At 36.6% G+C, this 19,133-nt stretch overlaps 2 protein-coding genes across 14 annotated transcripts in view; one reads left to right on the top strand and one right to left on the bottom strand.

Moving 5' to 3' along the window:
- Positions 1-1,933: 1,933 nt before the first annotated feature.
- Positions 1,934-19,133, bottom strand: part of Hoatz (HOATZ cilia and flagella associated protein) — an 18,921-nt gene continuing 1,721 nt past the window's right edge. For 2 of the 12 annotated variants that reach the window (XM_087212216.1, XM_087212215.1), the window contains exons 2-7: positions 16,525-16,990; positions 15,957-15,995; positions 15,415-15,485; positions 5,115-5,174; positions 4,483-4,535; positions 1,934-2,154 (exon numbers count right to left, since the gene is read on the bottom strand). In XM_087212216.1, coding sequence (XP_087068342.1) covers positions 2,097-2,154; positions 4,483-4,535; positions 5,115-5,174; positions 15,415-15,485; positions 15,957-15,995; positions 16,525-16,750 — 507 coding nt within the window. In that variant the 5' untranslated portion in view covers positions 16,751-16,990 and the 3' untranslated portion in view covers positions 1,934-2,096. Of the gene's footprint in view, positions 2,193-4,482; positions 4,536-5,114; positions 9,781-14,024; positions 14,048-15,414; positions 15,486-15,956; positions 15,996-16,524; positions 18,079-18,699; positions 18,955-19,133 lie in introns of those variants that run through there. The other 10 variants (XM_087212221.1, XR_015451567.1, XR_015451566.1 and 7 more) reach the window with 10 other exon arrangements.
- The window catches only part of Btg4 (BTG anti-proliferation factor 4), a 16,238-nt gene continuing 15,633 nt past the window's right edge, over positions 18,529-19,133 (top strand). Inside the window, exon 1 of one of the 2 annotated variants that reach the window (XM_021237820.2) lies at positions 18,529-18,653. The gene's annotated coding sequence lies outside the window, so the exon portion shown is untranslated. Of the gene's footprint in view, positions 18,654-18,961; position 19,133 lie in introns of those variants that run through there. The other variant, XM_021237819.2, reaches the window with a different exon arrangement.

The raw sequence follows: 19,133 nt of genomic DNA, 5'->3' as shown, positions 1-19,133 counted from the left end.
TTCAGTGTGACGAAAACCAGTGCCTTGTCCCTATTCTCCAGGGTCGTAGCTAAGTTCATCCATCTCTGAGAGTGTAGGGCAACTAGGAGAGGGAAGTTTTATACCTACCTGGGGCTCAGTAGGCAGTCCCAGGTCTCAGGGCTACTACTCCTGGGAAAGGAAATGTCTGGATGTCTCAAGCAGCTGTGTGCCTATTGGCCATGAAAGTTTGAGGACATGGCATGGATAGTGCCCACAGAGGGTGACTGAGTTGGAGTTACGGGTGAAAGAGTGACTTCTAATGATAGAAGTCAACAAAGGTTCCAGATCTCAGCAAGAAAATGATTCTGCTTTTTGAAGGGCATATGATGGGAGTGGGGGTGGAGGCTGTGGAATTCAGTCTTGGACTGGTGGCTGGAGGAAGGTGACCCCTCTAGGAAAGAATGGTTGAACTCCTCTGGAAAAGCTTTTCTAACCAACCTAGCCCACAATGTGTGGTCTCTCTTCTAATCACCCATCAAAAAAACTTGAGATCAGAAGCATTTTGGATTTTTCTCTTAGATTTTGGAATACTTGCATATACACAAGGAGATATCTTAGGGATAGGACCCAAGTCTAAACACAAAATTTATTTTTCATATATACTTTATACACATAGCCTGAAGGTAATTGTATAAAACATTTTTAGTGTGTTTAAATTTTGACTGTATTCCTCACATGAGGTCATATGTAGAATTTTCCACTTGTGATCATCATATTTGTTCTCAAAAGGTTTGGGATTTTGAAACATTTTTGATTTCACATTTTTGGATATGGGATGCTCAAAGTATAATAAATTTACATGCTGAGAAATATAATCACCACATGAACTGTTATTTGTGTTGGCCTGTTGGACACATACTCTTCTTTGGACAAGAAAAAAAATTCTCAGCAAGCATGGAATCAGAACAAAGGGAATTGTTTATTAGGAATTAGAAAAATTTGGGCTTTGATAACCTGTATGTTCATCTTCACAATAAAGATCTGTCTGACAAATATATTAACTTGACAGGATACCTTTTATTCCTGATAGTATTAGGATGAGATTGCCAATTTATAACTTTTAAAATGTTCCTTTTCTAGGTCTGTTTTTCTTTGGTTCCAAATATTTTTCTGCAAATAGTATTGTGCCAGAAACCTGTAGTTGACCCCTAATACCCATTCTCTATTTCTTTTGGTAACAGAGTTCTTGCATTTTAACTAGGCAGATCCATCTTCACCCCCATCTAAAGATTCTTTCTAGCTACCTTTGCAGCTGGCATGCCCCTGTGATTAGGCTCTGACCAACAAGTCACACACTCATCTGTTGGCAGTGTGGATGTCAGCTGCATCCTATGGAGATTATGCCCAGGAGTTTCAGTGAAAGACAATGGTGAAGTGAATGGAGGCCCAAAAATAGAGCTTCAAACACTGAAGCGGAGCATATAACTGTTAGTAGATGTGCCATTGGACAATACAGGAGGTACATATACTTAACCTTCTTTTTATCAATATACACTAAACAGAATAAACCTTGAAAATGAGATAGTTTGGCAATGGAATTATGTACCTGGATGTAAAATGTAGGCAACATAAGCCATTCATTTCTGATTTCAGACATGTTCTAGAAATGGCATAAACTAAATTTTGGAGAAAGACTTTTTTAAAGCAAGAAGGCTATGTTTTTTAGACTTCTCTTCCATTCCTATTTTCTTATTTGTACATGTTGGCAGCACATAAAACCTTTGATTCTGTTTTATGTGATATTCATAATATAAATAAAGATTAGAAATTCTGGAAATATCCTTCAATAAAACAATAGAAGTTTGAGATTGCAAAAGTTGAGGGAAATGATTATGGTGTGATGCCAAACATAGTAGTAGTATACAGTAAATAAAATAGGCACATATTTAAAAAATTGGTTAAAACCATAGAAGACTGCATATAAAAAACCTTTATTTTTCAATCTATTTTAAAACATGTTCAATAACCAGTAAAATTCCCAGAAACTTGTAAATCTTTTATTTCTTTGTTTTAACTTTGATCTTGATGTAAGCTGAAGATGTATGTAAGCCATCCTCTACCATGAGTCAGTCAAATCAGTCCAAGGCTTTGACTTCTTCTTGGTCCTTTTTCTCTGACTCTGATAACACTTGCCTGTTGGTAGTAATATGAATCAGTTCCTATATAGAACTCTGTAATTGTGAACACAATGCAGCATTAAAAAATCTAAAAAATTTCCACAACAAAATTCACTGTTTTGAATTCTGAGTATGCATTAGGTTTTGTAATCATATGTAAAATTATATGTGAGAGAAGTGGTTATTATGCTGCAAAATGTAATTTCAAGTGCATGGGAGAAAACCTCCTACCCTGAGTATTTTGCTTGTCCAAGAATCAAACTTCTGGGATTTATTTCATCATGGGTAATTGATTCTTTGGATTACTCATTGTTCCTTCTACTCTGCCCTCTTAAAATTTAAAAATTTCTTAGTAGACAATAGATATATTGCTATTCAAATGTTACATGAATATACTTTCCAGTTCATTCGTTCTTTCTTTCTTTCTTTCTTTCTTTCTTTCTTTCTTTCTTTCTTTCTTTCTTTCTTTCTTTCTTTCTTTTTTCTTTTTGGTACCAGGGATCGAACTCGACCTTGCGTTTGCAAGGCAGGCGGTGGTACCACTGAGCTAACTCCCCAGCCCCTCTAGTTCTTTCTGATAGAAGGAGATACAGATAATCTTAAGAAGATCTGTTGAAGAAGGGAAATGGAAAGATGTATCTTGTGTGCTGGGGAGTTTAAGGCAGAGAGGAAAAGATGGAGAAAGAAGAGGGAAAAGTTAAAGTATTTTACAATTGTGCCTGAAATATTTACAAATTTAAAATGTTTATAAATTAATGTATAATATAAAATATCAATTTCTAAATTACCTAATATGGAATTACATGATATTCCTGGACTAAAAATTTTTAAACAAATATTTTCTGAATTCCAGCATGTAGGCAGTGTGCTAGGGACTCTGGGTGACCCAGTATCTCACCGGGTATGGGAGCATACATTGTAGTTGTAGACAAGTCAGAAAATATGTGAAGTGTTAAATAATTTGAGATAATAAGAATTAAATAATTATAAAATATTATGATTAAGATAACACATGATTAATTACCAAAAGTATGGTACAAATGGTAACTCTAGGAAGTTCAGAGGCAAAGGATGTTACTGTGAAATTGAATGAAATTCAGGTGACAGGGTAGAGGAGAGAATGAATATACTACAAAATAAATTAAATAACTAAAATATTTAACCAAAGAGAACTATCTGTTTCAACCATAAAATAATGTTTTACTCTTAGGTGGACCAACATGGGTAGTAGCAGGACTATTGTGTAAAAATACATGTAGAAATCTAAGGCACCCAAACATATCTGTTTAAAACTATTCAAGTAGCAGTCTTCATTATTTGGATCAGTTAAGTAAAATCTTTCATTTTTTTGGTACTGGGGATTGAACTCAGGACCTCACAGTTGTGAGGTAGGCACGGTGCCACTGAGCTAAATCCCTGGCCCAAGTAAAATCATTTGATCGGGCTAGTTTTGTACCACTCTTAGAAGTCAAGTCAAATCAGCTGGCTAAAAAACAAGACATTAAATTGTTCAACAGCATGAAGAGAAAATAGCTAGGTGATTAAATGATTTTTTTCATTTTTAAGTTTTAAAAATTAGTAAAGGCATATTCATTCTTCTTTAAGGCAATTATTTTGATAACAGTAAAGGGAGTCAGCTTCATTATCAGTGAAATCAGAATCAAACTTCTACTACTTTCCACCTGTTCTTCCCTGAATACAGTAGGAAAATAAATCTCAAGTTAATGTTTGTTGGCCTCATTGGTTTTTAATAATACAAAATGGAGAGCTTTATAAACATTAGATATATTTTAATAATTAAGTGGTGATAGTTGATTTCTTTTAAACTCTTCCAGACTGTGTTCCTGGCCCTGTACTGACATTCCAGGTATAAGGCTATTAATTCATCACTAGAGGCTGGATCTTTATGCTATATGAACTTAGTAATACATTGCTGGTAGGATCTGAGCTGTCATCTCTAAAGGCCTGCTGACATGCTGAAGATGGTGAGACCACAGTGGGCAGGGGTGGAGGGAGCTGTGAGGGCTTAGTGAATACAACAACCCTACATAAGGGAGGGACAGAGAGTGTGTGAGTGTGCAGGCTCAAGATTGATCTGCTCTCCAGTTTGCACCAACTTTTGCTTACATATTTCACAGTTATACAAGTAGGTACACAGGGTTTCATATCTACGAGGAGAATGGAGTTTATTTAAAGTGGAAAAAGCCCCTAATACAGTGGGGTGAGTTTTTAGGAGATCTGACAGTAGAGGACAAGAAAAAAGTAGTACTTCTTTAGACTACAAACAAAACAAAATAAAACAAAACAAAAAACTGCAGAATATTTTTGACAGAACTAAACTTACTTTTTGTTGTGTACTTTGTCCATACGTTTATAAGGAAGGGAAATAAATTCTTTCTAAAAAATAAGAAAGGAAAACTTTTGCTTGTTGCAGTGATCAAAATTTACTCATTTGAAAAAAATCTAAGGTAAAATCATCACAAGTTTTGTAAAGATTAAATTCTTAAATGTGGAAACAATTGCAGCAGAAATGTCCCAGATTAATGAATTTGAGGTTCATTCAGGAATATATGTTTGTGTACCCATACGTTTATACTGTGCTATTATAATTATACAGTTTGTCTATCATCATTTAGCATTTATTTTTGTATGATCTGGGAAAAGATTAATCGTTATAAAACAAATACTGGCACTGAAGTAGCCCTTATTAATATCATAAGCTTTATAATATGTAAACAATAAACTCCACTGATAACAACATCCCATGAAATGCCAGAACTGCAAATTCTGGAAATATCATTGGTTTCTCAAGGATTGCCAAATTATCTGACCTCTACACCCACACCAGTATATAGAAGGTTCTAGTCTACGCTCTGAGTAGCTACATTTAAGGAGTCAATCTATGAAACCTCAGAAAACTTGCCACAGATTCTCTTTTCAGATAGATGTATCCAAATGCCTCACTATTGTTCTTACCAAGATCCTTTCTTCTCTTTGTTTTCTTAAAAGTTGAAGAATCTCATCTCTCTTTTTAGCCTGTTTAAAGGATAAAAATGTGGGTGATTCTTGACACAATAATAAATCCTTGTGCCTGTGGAAGGTAGAATTCTTCTACCTTCTGGTATTGGCAGAACTTTAAAATATTTTTTCCGCAATAGATTGTGCATTATCAGTTATAGCATAATCCTGTTTTTATTCCAGAGGAGGCAACTTTAAAAAATAATTTGGTTTTAAGTGCAAGGTCCCAAGTTCCATCCCTAATACCAAAAATAAAATAAAATAAAATTTGGCTTTGATCCTAAATGGAGAGGGTTTTCTTCTCCATAATAACTAACTTTTATTGAAACCTTAGCACATGAACTAAGAGTTTTAGAGATATTATGTCATTATTAACAACTTAGAAGTTTGACACTACTATGATTTTATTTTATAGGTGAGGAAACTGAAGTGGAGTAAAATTAAATAACTTGCCCAAACTATTAAATGGCAGACTGGATTTAATTCCAGCCCCATTAAGTCTAAGCATCATTCTAAATTGCTACAAGATGTAGGATCAGCAGGCTCAAATAGCACACCACTACCTAAGTCCATGGTAAAGAGGGCTGGCTGTAGTTGCTTGCATATGGGAACAGAACCCTATTCTTAAGTCTTTCATTTCTCTGTCTTATTACGACATGGATATCCTGAGGTAAGTTTTCTTAAGCGTAAAAACACTGTTCTCACAGAAAATTTTATATTCTAATAGAAAATGTGTGCTATGTGGCTAATCAGCAGGGGGAGTTAATCCAGCCTGGGGTAACTTTGATCATCAAAATTAATTTATTTGATGATATCACATAGCACTTTGCAAAAAAAATGGTTAAATGGTAAGGAATGGTGCTATAGTGGTTCTTATAAACTGATATGTTTTCTAAGATCTTATTTAATGAGAACTAAGATTTTTGATTGTAAATTAGTCATAAAATAGACATTACATTCCAAATTTAAGCAGAACCAAGGTTCTGTGGCTTAACAGAGATTGAGAATATTACGATTTTTTTGTGTGTGTGTGCTGGGGATCAAATTCGGGACCTTGCACTTGCAAGGTGGGCAGTGGCACCACTGAGCTAAATCCCCGGCCTGCAAATACTATGATTTTCATTTTCTTGAAGTTCCAGAATTTGTTTTAAATTCTATGCCAATTAGAAGGAGTCATTTTTCCTTAAGGACTAATAGGGATTTTCAGCTCTTATTTTAGATAGAATCTTAATGCTCAAAAGGTTCCATTTCACTTATATGTTACAAATGCAGTCTCCAGGAAGTTGAGAAATATGATCGGCTTAAAGTAAAATTATCGGTAAAAATCTCACATTTGAGCCTGATTTTAAAATGCAGTATGCACCTCTCATCTTACTGATTTTGATTACAAAATGCTTCAACTATGAATTTTATTCCATAAATGGATGACTATTCTCAGTGTCTACTAACTAAAACTTGGTATGTAGAGTCTATAACTGCCTTTTAGTAAATTTTTATCTACTATAGTAATAAGAAATAGAACATTTGGACTTCAAAAGATCTACTATACACTTTAAAAGATACACTGAATAATCAGTGAAAAGGCTTTTTCTAGTACTAATATGATTTTAGAAGGCAGACCTAATTGCAGTAGTCTATGGGATGGAAGATGATATAGGATTATTTATATAAGGGAGGAAGAATGCTGACTTGCAGGAAAAAGATGCATATCTAAGCACCTTTCTATACCTCTTGGAAACTGCTGGACCCTGGCTCAGTTCCCAGATCTGACATATATAATTTTCATCCAAAAAAATAAGAGTTTATTAAATGAGAAAGAAATATTAGTCATTACATACTTGGGAGTCAATATAATTTTTCTTAAATGTAGATTTGAAATAAAGAGTGAATTTATGTTATGAAGAAAATTGCATATTTTTCTTGGTCCTATTACATATATTTTCTTATTTGTGTTACACAAATTTAATAGAAAACCAATAATAATTGTCTGAAGTATGTAGGTCTTGTTTTTGAAACATTCACACACACACACACATACAAATGTATGCAAGGCAAATATAGAAGTGATTTTGTTTTTTAATACTGGGGATTGAACCTTGGGCTTGCTCATTCTAGGCAAATGCTTTACCATTGAGCTACATCCCCAGACCTGAATAAGTGATTTTAAAAAACTGTTTTAACACTGCTATAAGGGTACTTTAAAAAAAAGAGCAATAAGTGAGATTTGAATTTTTTTTTTCCGCTACCAGGGATTGAACTTAGGACCTTGTGCTTGCAAGGCAGGCGTGGTGCCACTGAGCTAAATTCCTGTCCCTTTGAATTTTAATGTTTAGAAAAATATGAGCATAAAATGAACATGATATTTTTAAATTTGATAAACCACACATATACTAGAAATACTTCTCACTATCTTATAAAATTATATGCTATTGACAATTCAGTCTGCAATAAAAATCAAAGCTTGTCCTTAGCAAACAAAAGACTACTGAGATTAACATTTTCATCAAATTGGTAGTTACATCAATATGATGAATGGCTGAATAGGACTGACCTCATCCTTCAGATATGTCTTTCCTGTCCTGCCCATAGGACTTAAAAAGGAGCGGGTAGGGAGCTCCCCGCACAGATGACTGTCAAATTTCCTCTTGGCCCATACTTCTCTTTCTAGCCCAGAAAGTCACAGTATTTGATAACTTCACCTGTTTATTTCAGAGGTGCCTCAAACTTGGTAAATCAAAATTGAATTTTTAATTCCTCCTTCCAAAAATCTTAACACTTGACCTTCGTCTCATGTTATTTCAGAGAATGACACCATCCAGCCTGTTATGCAAGCCAAAATAGCTATGAGTTATCTTTGATGCCTTGCTATGCTTCACCTTCCATTTCCAATATATAACCTGAATTCTAGCTATTTCACTTCCTAAATATGTCTCAGATTTATCTACTTTTTCCTATCCCAATGTCGCCATCCTAATGGAAACTATCATCACCTCCCTGCTGGATGATTGCAATGCCCTTGCCAATGTGGTTTCCCTACTTCTGGACACTTTCAGTCCATTTTCCACATGAAAGTTTCTGATCTCTTTCAAGGAAATCTGATATTATCATCACCCAATATAAAAACATTTCAGTGGTGCCTTACTGTTCTTAAAATGGCCCAACTTTTCTATTAAATTTTCATATTGGCCATTTAGCTTCTGAGGTGCATCATGCCTTTTCTAGCATAGGAACTTTGCACATACTATTTTTGCTGCCTGAAATATCCTAGTATTGCTCCTTCCAACTCCTTCTGGCCTAGTTAATGCCTACTCTTCCTTCATACCTTAGCTTAGTTTAAAAGAATCCTCCCCGATTCCCTTGGTTGAATCAATACCACCTTATTAAGTATTCTCTTAACATCATGCACTATTTTTCATAGATATTTCTCTTCTAGTTAGACAGCAAGTCTCATATAGGGCCAAAATGTATATCTTTAAAAGATATATATATATTTTTTTTTCTGTTCATCATTATACTTTAGTGCCTAGCACCATGCCAGCACAAAGAAGTGTCTGAATAAATCTTGCACAATTCTTCCAAATCAGACTTTCTTAACTTTTAGTTCCATAACTCATCTTACTATTTGTGGATCTGCTTGGCCCTTCTTGCTTGAGCTTAACATTGCATCTTTGGCTTTATCTCTAACATGTTTACATCTCTTCTTAAGCCTACAGAGTTGCTTCTGGCCAACATCCTATAAGGGTCAGCTTGGCCCCACGATGCACCATTTCAGTGGAAAGCCCTCATATTTCTCCAGTGAAACATAGACAATGTCCAATTCAACACATACAGACTAATGTCTCTACTCACACCAAAATCTATTTTATCTATTAGGAACATTTATGATAAAAACCCAGAGATGTCAAGATAATATACGAAACAATGCAACTACAGTTAGTAACTTTTTCCTTTGTGGTTTTATTCAGTGCTATACAAATTTATCCTTCATAATAAAATTTTCAAAGTTTAGAGTAAATAATATCTGTATTTTTTCTAATTACTGAATTATCATTATAGTGGAAATATACCATTTCCCATAAAAGTTATTAAATAGGGTTTAGGTCAGTTCTAGGATCAATTGTTTGTAAATTGCTTTTTCCGGGTTCCTGTCACATGGAGAACTGTTTTCCATCGTTTTACTTTCAGTCTATGAGTTGTTTTTTTTTTTTGGTGCTGGGGATCAAACTCGGGTCCTTGCGCTTGCGCAGCAGGCAGCAAAACCACTGAGCTAAATCCCCTGGCCCTATGAGTTTCTTTTTGAACTAGGTGTGTTTCTTGTATAAAGCATATTGTTGGATTTTGGTTTTTAATCCATTTTGCCAGTCTGTTTCTTTTGATTGGTGAATTGAGGCCATTAACATTGATGGTTATAACTGATATGTATTGACTCATCACTGTCATGTTATTTTCCTGTTGTTGTTCTTTTTTTTTCCTCCCTCTCCCTTTAATTTCTTGCCTTACCTGATGAATTTGCTCTGTTGGGCCTCATGGAGTTGTGACCTTCATTGTCTTTTTCTAGGATACTGTTTAGAATTGTTTGGAGTGCTGGTGTAAATTGATTTTTGAAGAATATTTTTTGCCCTGGCTAAAAAATAAAAATAATCATAGGTAGTCCCTTTAGTTTTCTGGATATGGCAATAATGACACAGATATTTAGCAATATGATTGGAGTGTGGGAGAAGATTCTAGGACCCTTTCTTTCTTCCTTCCTCCCTCTTCCTCCCATTCTTTTCTTTTGTATCAGAGCTCCAGTATGTGTAATAGTCTCATGCCTTATGTTCAATTCTTACTCTCAATTCCTTGCCTAGTATTCTAGATACTTCAGATCAATAGTCCTGCTTATTTTCTACTCCTAACCCTATGTTTCCAATGGGAAGATTTCTCTTCACGCTGTTAAACTTTGGCACCATGCTCTTAAACTTCCATTACCTCTTTCTGGTGTCTCTTCCTTCAGAGAACATACAATGTTCATCTACGTGACTTTTTTCTGTGACATATAGAATACAGTATACTACCTTTCTTTGTTGCTCCTATATCCTTTTGCACAACTGACTACATGTCTGTTTAGTATCTACGCCCTGTGGGTCTTTGTCAGTCCTATTCTGGCCTATCCTTTTATGAGTATCTTATATTACACCTAGCTCAAGGACTGGAATGTCATGTAGAATCTTGGTCCAAACAAGTTATATTGTCCATTTATTCATTCATAAGTGTTTATTTGGTAGGTTATGAGATCACCTAATGTTTGCTAGTTCTTGTGATTATAAAGTGAAAAAAAAAAGTCATGGTCCTTCTTCATGAGGAACTTAGAACCTTCAAGAGAAATATATTGATTAATACCACCATGTTACATTTCAGGGCTGGGGAAAGAGGAATATACACAGAATCATAGGAAAACAAAGAAAGGGGCATTTGTATCAGAGTAGGCAATATGTGAAGATGCGAAAAGGCTTAAATGTAACTGCTGAACTGTTTTGAAGTACAAGTAGGTATTGGTCAAATAGAAAGAGGGAGAAAGGCATTTCCAGGAGGAAGAAACTGTGGGTTCAATGTCACAGTTATGAAACACCATTGTGGGTTCTTGGAATGATAGGTGATTCAAAAGGCCCTGGTATTTACTTAACAGGGAATGGTAGTAGGTGAGTCTGGGGAAATGTGTTAGGAGGCAGATATTAAAAGTTTTTATATATTAAACTATACTTTGAGTACAGTTGACTCATTATTTGTGGAAGTTATGTTCTAGAAAGTCAACAAACATTGAATTAGTGAATTATTTCTAGGTTTCTGCTGCCCTTCTGGTCACAGAATTTCATCATCAGAGCATCACAAAACCTTGTCTATTGTGTTTCTGTCTTGAAAAATATTGTTGATTTATCAACATTGAACTCATGATCAACAGCACCATGTCATATCTGAACAAAGCTTATCTGTTGCATGCAGTTTCCCCATAAGGCACATGACAGCCTTCTTGTGCTTAGGTACATGAGGCAGCACTTCAGAGACAGTTTTAACCAGCACAGTGCACACATACACACACACACACACACACACACACACACACACACACGAAAAATACTGCACTAAATATGCAGCCAAATGATCTTCGTTTACAGTATGAGTTGAAGCATGAAGACAGGGAATGGTATTATTTGACCTCAGTTTGGACAGTGTGTTAGGAAACTCAGACTTTTCTATCACTTTGTGCATGTCCATAAATGAACACAAAAGCACCACAAATATTGATTTTAGGGGTACAAATACACTGTATCTAGTAGGAAAATTTGTAAATATGGAATCTATGTATAATCAGGACCTATTGGAACTGTAAATGTCAAAACCCAAACAGAGAAGTGATTGTATCACCTCAGCTTCTGAGGGCATTCATTTTGAGATTCGATTTTGCTTAGTCTCTAAATTACCCAAGCTAGGCTCAAACTTGTGATCCTCTTGGCTCAGCCTCCCAAAGCACTGGGATTATTGGAGGGTGCCAACACATCTAGCTAAGGTGTTCACTGATTTGAAGAATAAGGCTTCTTGTACTGGAACTAGCTCTACATTTTGTAAAGAAAATACATGACCCTTCCCCCTTTTTTTACTTTGTATTGGATGCAATAGTTTTATTTAATTATATTTGATATAAGTAGATAATAAATGTGGGTTATTGTCTAGTATACCTTAGGTTTAAAAATGTTTTCATTTTGTTCTTAAGGTGAAATGTATGGATGGTAAAATACACAGATAAATGGCCTTGTATCACTCTGGGGTTGGTCTACATATGGTAAATTTATACAGCTATTTGATCCCAAATGTCATTTTTCTCTCAAATACATTTTCATGGACTATAGATGTTACTAAAGATGACTTAGGGGGAATCTCTGTCACTTAAAAGTGTTCTTCAAGTTGAATAAAATTTGAAAACAGTGTGGTATTACAGATGATACAAAAAGAGTAAACATTTATATACTCTTTTGTCATTTGGTATCAAAATATTTGCTTAACACATAAATGCAGTGTATTTTTATGACTCTTCCAGTTGAATACTTTGGTAAAATGGGAACAATAATAATTTAAGTATTTAAATATTCTTTGTTACTAAAGGAGGAATCCACAGGGGAATGTATTTCCTATTGGGGTTCTTTTTATGGGGGAAAAGGAATTTTGTAAATATTATGTCAGGACAGGATAGCAAAACTAAAAGCTAGGTAACACTCTTAGTGGGAAAATTTAGATTTGTCTTGGAAGCAATCCCTAACATTTTGACACAAAAGAGGCCTTGCTTTTATCAGACATCCTGGCAATGACACAGAGGAATTTTAATTCTCTATGTCTTTCCTTTGGCTCTTAGAAACTGACATAATGGTTCTCAGAATCTCTTTCAATACTTAGAAAGTATAGGATAATAGATAACAGTGTTTAAAAGTTTTCCACTTTCATGCCTCAGGGCCTAAAAACACTTTTATGAAGCTTCTAAGATTTTTTTTTTTTTTTTGGTACTGGGGAATTGAACTCAGGACCACTTGAATGCCAGGAAGGCTCTGTGCCACTGAGCTAAATCCCTGGCCCCTCTAAGATTATTCTTCTAAGAATGTCATTGTGATATAATGTGTTTGTAGTTCAAGGAAGTATCATATAACAAACTTGAAGAAATTTGGTCAGTATAGGTTATATAGGACGTATAATGACAGACTAAAACCTCATTCCCAATAAAGAGTCTATTGGAGATACTGTTCTGTAGATTTTACACTTTCTTGGAAAAAGCTTTGGTTTCTATTCACTAAAGTTAAAACATTAAATTCAGATGGACCATGTTTCCAAATATGTCATACATACATTAAAAATATTGATTTGACCTCTTCTTTCTTCCCTCAGCAAATGAATTATTTATAATTCTTTTCATAAGGAGATAAAAAGCTAAAGAGCTTTCTTAAAGGTGGCAAAACTAAAAAGCAAATTAGTTTTATGATTTCAAAGAACCTTTCCTCTTTTTAAGCTTAATATTTTGCGTATTTTGTTACAGAAAGGAAAGCTATCAGCAGTATTTAAGTAGAACTGTACTATACAGTACTATTTTTTTTCCTGTATACTCAGAAGTCATAGTTTAATTAATGTTCTGTTTCTTTCCTGCTGGCTTATTATTTTGTTAGGCCTCTTACCTACCATCTTAGCAAACAGAATCATCTTCTACATTGCATTGCAGGACCTCTTGGCTTAATGTACAAATTGGCAAATATTGTACATATTTAGATATAGCAAAAATATAGTTTACCCATGCATCACTTCAGTAGAATATATGGGAAAGAGTACATAGTGCATGTATTTTGGCCTAAGTGGTTGAGAACCAAGTATACTGTGTGTGTGTGTGTGTGTGTGTGTGTGTGTGTGTGTGTGTGTGTAGAAGGCATATGGGAAGAAAGAGATTGGTGGAATAGTATGGTTATGGTCAGTGTGAAAAGGAACTCAAACATGCTGAGCAACTCCTCTTGATCCTGTAGGAAAAGGGGAGCCATGAGGGAAAAAGAAAGATAGAAGACCAGGATAATCATATTTGGATGTTAGAAGATAAACAGGATATCCCGGAGGATTGCTTTACATGTTCTCTGTCTGACAAGCTCTATAGCCTTCAAAACTCAGTGTCTTTGGGAAAGTTTCTTGATTCCTTAAGCTTGATTTTGATGTCATTTAGTGTGTTCTTATAGTATTACATGCATATATCTGATATAATAGTATATCTTAATTGTTAACTTTAATTAACTGTCCCCTCCACCATACTGTATGCTCCTTGATATTGGGGCCACATCTTATCTTTAAATTCCAGATTCTAGTACTTACACACAGCAGTCTTTCAATAATATCTGTGAAATTAATAAATTATTGAGTGGTTAATTAATAGAAGGACCTAAGGGTTCTAAAAATATTAATACCACAGTCTGTTAGTATCACATCTACCTGTAACTCATATCATTGTCTTATTTCTGTACAAAAGCTGATAAAAATGATTAATACTTTCCTTTTAACCTTTTATATCTAATCCCATCCTATAATGAAATACAATAAAAATTAAATTCTTAAAGCATCAAAGAAGTTGACTTTTAATGATATTTAATTCACTGAAAATTAGATTTTCAAAAATCCATATATAGTCCTAAATATAGCTGGGCTTGGTGGTACACACCTGTAATCCCAACTACTCGGGAGGCTGAGGGAGGAGGATCACAAGTTCAAGGCCAGCCTGGGCATCTTACTGAGATCTTATCTTAAAAAGGGGTGGTGATAGAAGACCTCTGTGACAGAGCAGTGTTAGAACACCTCTGGGTTCATTCTCCAGTACCATAAAAGAAAAAGTACCAGTATCAGTACTAGTATCAATACTAAAAAAGAAAAAGAAAAAAAAAAGTCCTTGTATACATTTTCAGTACATAATATCCTACAAAGAAAATGCTATTTTTAATCACCTAATTCATTTGAAGGAATCACTAGTAATCCACAAAGTGAATTATTATGATCAGCTAATTTAAATGCATTGTTCTATAATCTATGTAGAATTCCTGATTCATCCTTCAGAGCTTGCCAGTGTATCCAGTGATTAAAGACGTTAGGTCAAAACAAATCTTCTATCTTTGCTTGTATAGTACAGGAAAAATTACAGGAATAGAATTTAATCCATAAACCAAACAAAATGTTGCTATAAATCACTGTATTAATTGCTGAGTTAAAGGCCATGCCTATAGCATGGAAAGCAAACAAGGGATACTGCCAAAAAGAGCCGTGTGCTCAGTTGACTTGACTACACTAATGGAGCTACTTTAGTCAAAGCAGGCCTAGATAACAGACTTGTTCCATTCATTTGATTTTAGCCAATCAAAACAAATCAATTCTATTTGATTTTTCCTGTTCTTGCAATATTTTTGTTCTTAGAACAGTATATATAGTTGGGACGTTATTGAAAAGTGTGAATCTTTTTCCATTTCTCTTTGATTCTGATGTTCCTATACATTCTTGGCCTTTTGCAGAGACTGAGACTAGCCAAACTTTAATAGAATTTTAAAATTTTTAATTAAAATTATAATAAAAGCCTTTCTAAGCTAATGCACCAAAAATAGCATATTATATGTGCTAAGTTAAAAAGAATATCCTTAACACCTATAAATAAATACTTTTTAATTAATTAGGATTATTTAGAAATTTAATGAAAATCAGAAGACATGAAATATTGACCTACCTTTTGTAGATACTTTACTTTCTCCTCAGATTCCTGAATCTTTAGAGCTTCAGCGATGACATCTGCACTCTCTAGAGGAAATAAAGTCAAACTCAATCTAAAATAATTTTATCATGATTTTATAATAGCATTGATATAAAATTGGGTTATGGTTAAAAGTGTAGGACGGTACAAACAAATACACACTGTGTCATGAAATCTTATAACCAGATTCATAAATAATTGAAAACTGAATTAGCAATAGCTGCAGGGACTCTTGAATCTCTTTAGATGATGAGTAAGCCTCAGCAGAGACAAGAAAATGTCTCTAAAGAGAACATAAATATAGAATCAGAGATTCTAATTTCTACATTTGTATTCAACCTGTTATAGAAATTTAGGGTTTGTTCTATGGATAACCTAGTTCGGTCCCTGAGGCAAGGTTTCATATGTGCAATTCAGAATATTATGCCAAAATGTAAAGTTGTACCTTTGTATTAATTACCTATTTTCTGAAAAACCTAGCAATCCAGATGTTGAAAGGCACTAAATTTGGTACTTACTGTTATTCTCAAAAGCAGAAGGCTGGAGGTGACTTTTCTCTTAGTACAAAGGGGAAGTAAAGAAAAGAAATAACATTAATGCTATTTGAATTTCCTATACTTACAAATATTACATAACTATTTTCACATCCTAGGCCTCATTAAGGGCTTAGCAGTCAATGAACTTGGTTCCTAAAGTTGATTTTCCTTCAACTTTCTCTAGGGCTTTCAAATTTTAATTCAATTATGTAAACTATTGTCCTTAATGTCCCAACATATACCATTTTTCTTAGATTAGTCCACAGTTTGCCAAATAAATGCCATAATTTAAGGGACACTTAAAGTGTACTTTTAGATATACCATATCTAGTCTGCTTTTTTTTGGCAGGGGGGAATGCTGCAAAAGTTAAGGAACTGTTTATACAGTATATGTATTTGCATATAGCTATTACTCTTAATGTATACTTTTCAGACATTTGAGTTTTTAGATTTATGTTGGGCAGTTTATTCTGGAAGGAGATCTAGTATCTTCCAGGTTATTAAGATGCAATAGAAATTAACCACCAGGAGGTAGCTACTTTTTACTCACTTGAGACAATACTCTTAGAGCTCCCTGCAACAGGCAGATGCTGACTGCTCGCTCTTGTCAGCACCAACTGAGATTCGTTAGTGGGATACATCAACGCCCTGAGCCAGAACTGCTTAGCTAAGTTGGCATCTTGTTCCGAGCAGCCAGTGAACACCAGTAATCCTGGAGGGTAAATTTCGTGGTACTCTGTTCCGAAGCTGAGATCTGAGCTGGGCCCTGTTTCCATGGCAACTCAGGACGCTTCTCCAAGCTCCTTTGCCCCTCCTTCCAACCCCTCAGCTCCAAGAAGGTAGAAGCAGCAGGAGGGTAACAGCCGCCACAGGAGGCCCTTAGTTTTTTCTGTGGGTGTTTGGGGTTCTCTGCACGCTGAAACCTACTTCTGTGGTGCTAGCAGGTGTAGTGCTCGCTTGGCCTTGGAGTCTGAGCCTTGTAGTCATGGGCGAGTCCAAACAACTTTTGGCGCCTCCTGTCAGAATCAGCGGGGGAGCACTTTAGCCTCTTTTCAGCTTTCCACTTGCTCCCGCTTCCAACAAAAGATATTTGAATAAACTTTAAATTTCTTGGCTCCATTGCCCTACTCTCCTTTTCCAGACAGGTCTGTGGCTCAGCACTCAATACTGTGAACATTCTGAGGCCTTGTAATCAGAGAATTCAAGGAAGCCCGTAGGAGCTAGAGGCCGGAACTGGTCCTGTAGGTACTCATGTATATAGTTTGATCCCTTCTCCCTCTAATCTTTTACAGTAAGTCTTAGAACAAGCTGGATTTAAATTATAACTGCATTTATTAATCATTTCTATCAAAACTTGCCTACAGTGCAAAAGTTTTAAATGATTACTTAAAAGGATATATCTAATGAGTGGATGGAATTCCTTCATGAAAAATTTTGTTAGTGTATCCTTATAAAAGCATTAACAAGTGTGTGAATAGTTTTCCTGGGAGATTTCTTTAATCTAGGTACAATTTAACCATTTCAGAGATAAAAAAAAATTGTGATTACGTGGCAGGAATTAAGATTATGAAGCCAATTGAAAGGTACTGGACACATGGTAATAGCCACAATTTATGTCTATATGGCACTTTATTTTTTCAAAATATAACTAACAATATAGTCTCACAGAAAGATAGTTCAAAGATTGACAACCAAAAGTCTATTACAGATCAGTCAGCTAATGAAAAATTATATTCTCCTAATGTAACTAAAAATTACTTTTGGTTAAGACCTGGAAGGAATATTGAAAAAGAAATACACATACATGTATAGTACATACATTGTATATTTAGCAGCTAAATGTTTTCTCTTGGCTGAGCAAGTAATAGGAAAAGGGTAGTATCAGCATATTCCAATAGCCCTCTCCCCCATACTGACATGATAGTATAAACGGCCCATTTGGATGAATCTCAGTCTTTTTACCTGGCTGTGTGGTTAGTGATTGGTACTATTTGCAATCAGCTAACTACACTGCCTAGTAACTAGACTAAAAAATAAACAAACTGCAGTCGCAAGCTAGCGCCTCCATACGTGGTGATGGGCAAATCATTGGCTAAGTTGCTGTCTTGGTGACTACCCTACTAACTAGTACGAAATAAGCATAAGGAGTCACAGCATACACCAGTGCTTTCCTAGCGTGACTCCTAGAAGAGAGCTAAGGACTCGTTGCGTCTGGAGCCAGCAGGCGGCCGTTTTCCTGGGTTACTCTCACTCTAACAACGTGCTCGCGGACAAACGCTGACGCAGCACAGCTCCCAGCTCAGCCTTCTCTCGGACTCCGCAGGGCGGAGACGATGCTGTGCCTTGTTTTGATGGCAGTGGAATTAGTGATTGTAAGCACTACAGCACAATCAGCTAATTACACTGCCTACAAACCGAGCACTGGCGCCCCCCGCTGCAGCTCCCGGACGTCTGCAAAGTCAAGGCGGTGTCCCCGAGCAGGCGGGCCCCCCATCCGCCCCCATTTCTCCCAGCGGACGCCCGACAGTGGCGGGGCGCGAGGCCCAGGCGAAGATCTCCCGAGGACGCCTCCAGGCTCCTGGCCACCCTGCCGGGTCGCGCCCACCATCCGCAACAAACGGCCGGGGGGCGGCGCTGCCGGAGGGTCCTGCATCCCCCAAGGCCGCGCCGCGACCCCAGGTGACCCCGGGAGCGCTGAGCTTCCCTTCCCCGCCGTCTCCCGCACCTCCCAGGGCCCACGCCTCAGGGACCCTTTCCTCTGCGTCTCTCCCCTCAAGCCGGGTATGGCCCGCCTCAGAAAACTTCTCTTCAGTCCCCAGGCCAAACCCTCGAGTCACTCTCTCAACCCGGCGCAGCTCCCAGTGGCGGAGTGACCGTGGCCGTGGCCGGCCAACCGCCCTTGGAACCCCGCGGGTCGAGGGGGCGGGGCGGGCGCGAGGTGGGGGAGGGGCGCGGGGGGAGGGACAGTGGCGGCCCCCAGGGGCCTGGAGAAGAGGCCTCTGAGGTGGAGGCACAGATTCTTGACCAGTTTCTCTTCCTGGTATAGCAGGAGGGTCAAGAGCTCCTTCCCCCCTCTCCTAATCCTCAAGAAGCCCCACAAGTGTGTCTGCCCCGCAACACCCCAGTTTTCATGTTCTGCTCGGAGAAGAGTTTCCCAGG

Source organism: Heterocephalus glaber, unplaced genomic scaffold, assembly GCF_053883595.1.
Source record: "Heterocephalus glaber isolate CG9 unplaced genomic scaffold, H.glaber_assembly_v1.0 deba00001429, whole genome shotgun sequence".
In the NCBI taxonomy this organism is placed as follows: Eukaryota; Metazoa; Chordata; class Mammalia; order Rodentia; family Bathyergidae; genus Heterocephalus; species Heterocephalus glaber.
Note: the sequence above shows the minus strand (reverse complement) of the source record. Positions and strands in the feature narration are given on the sequence as shown.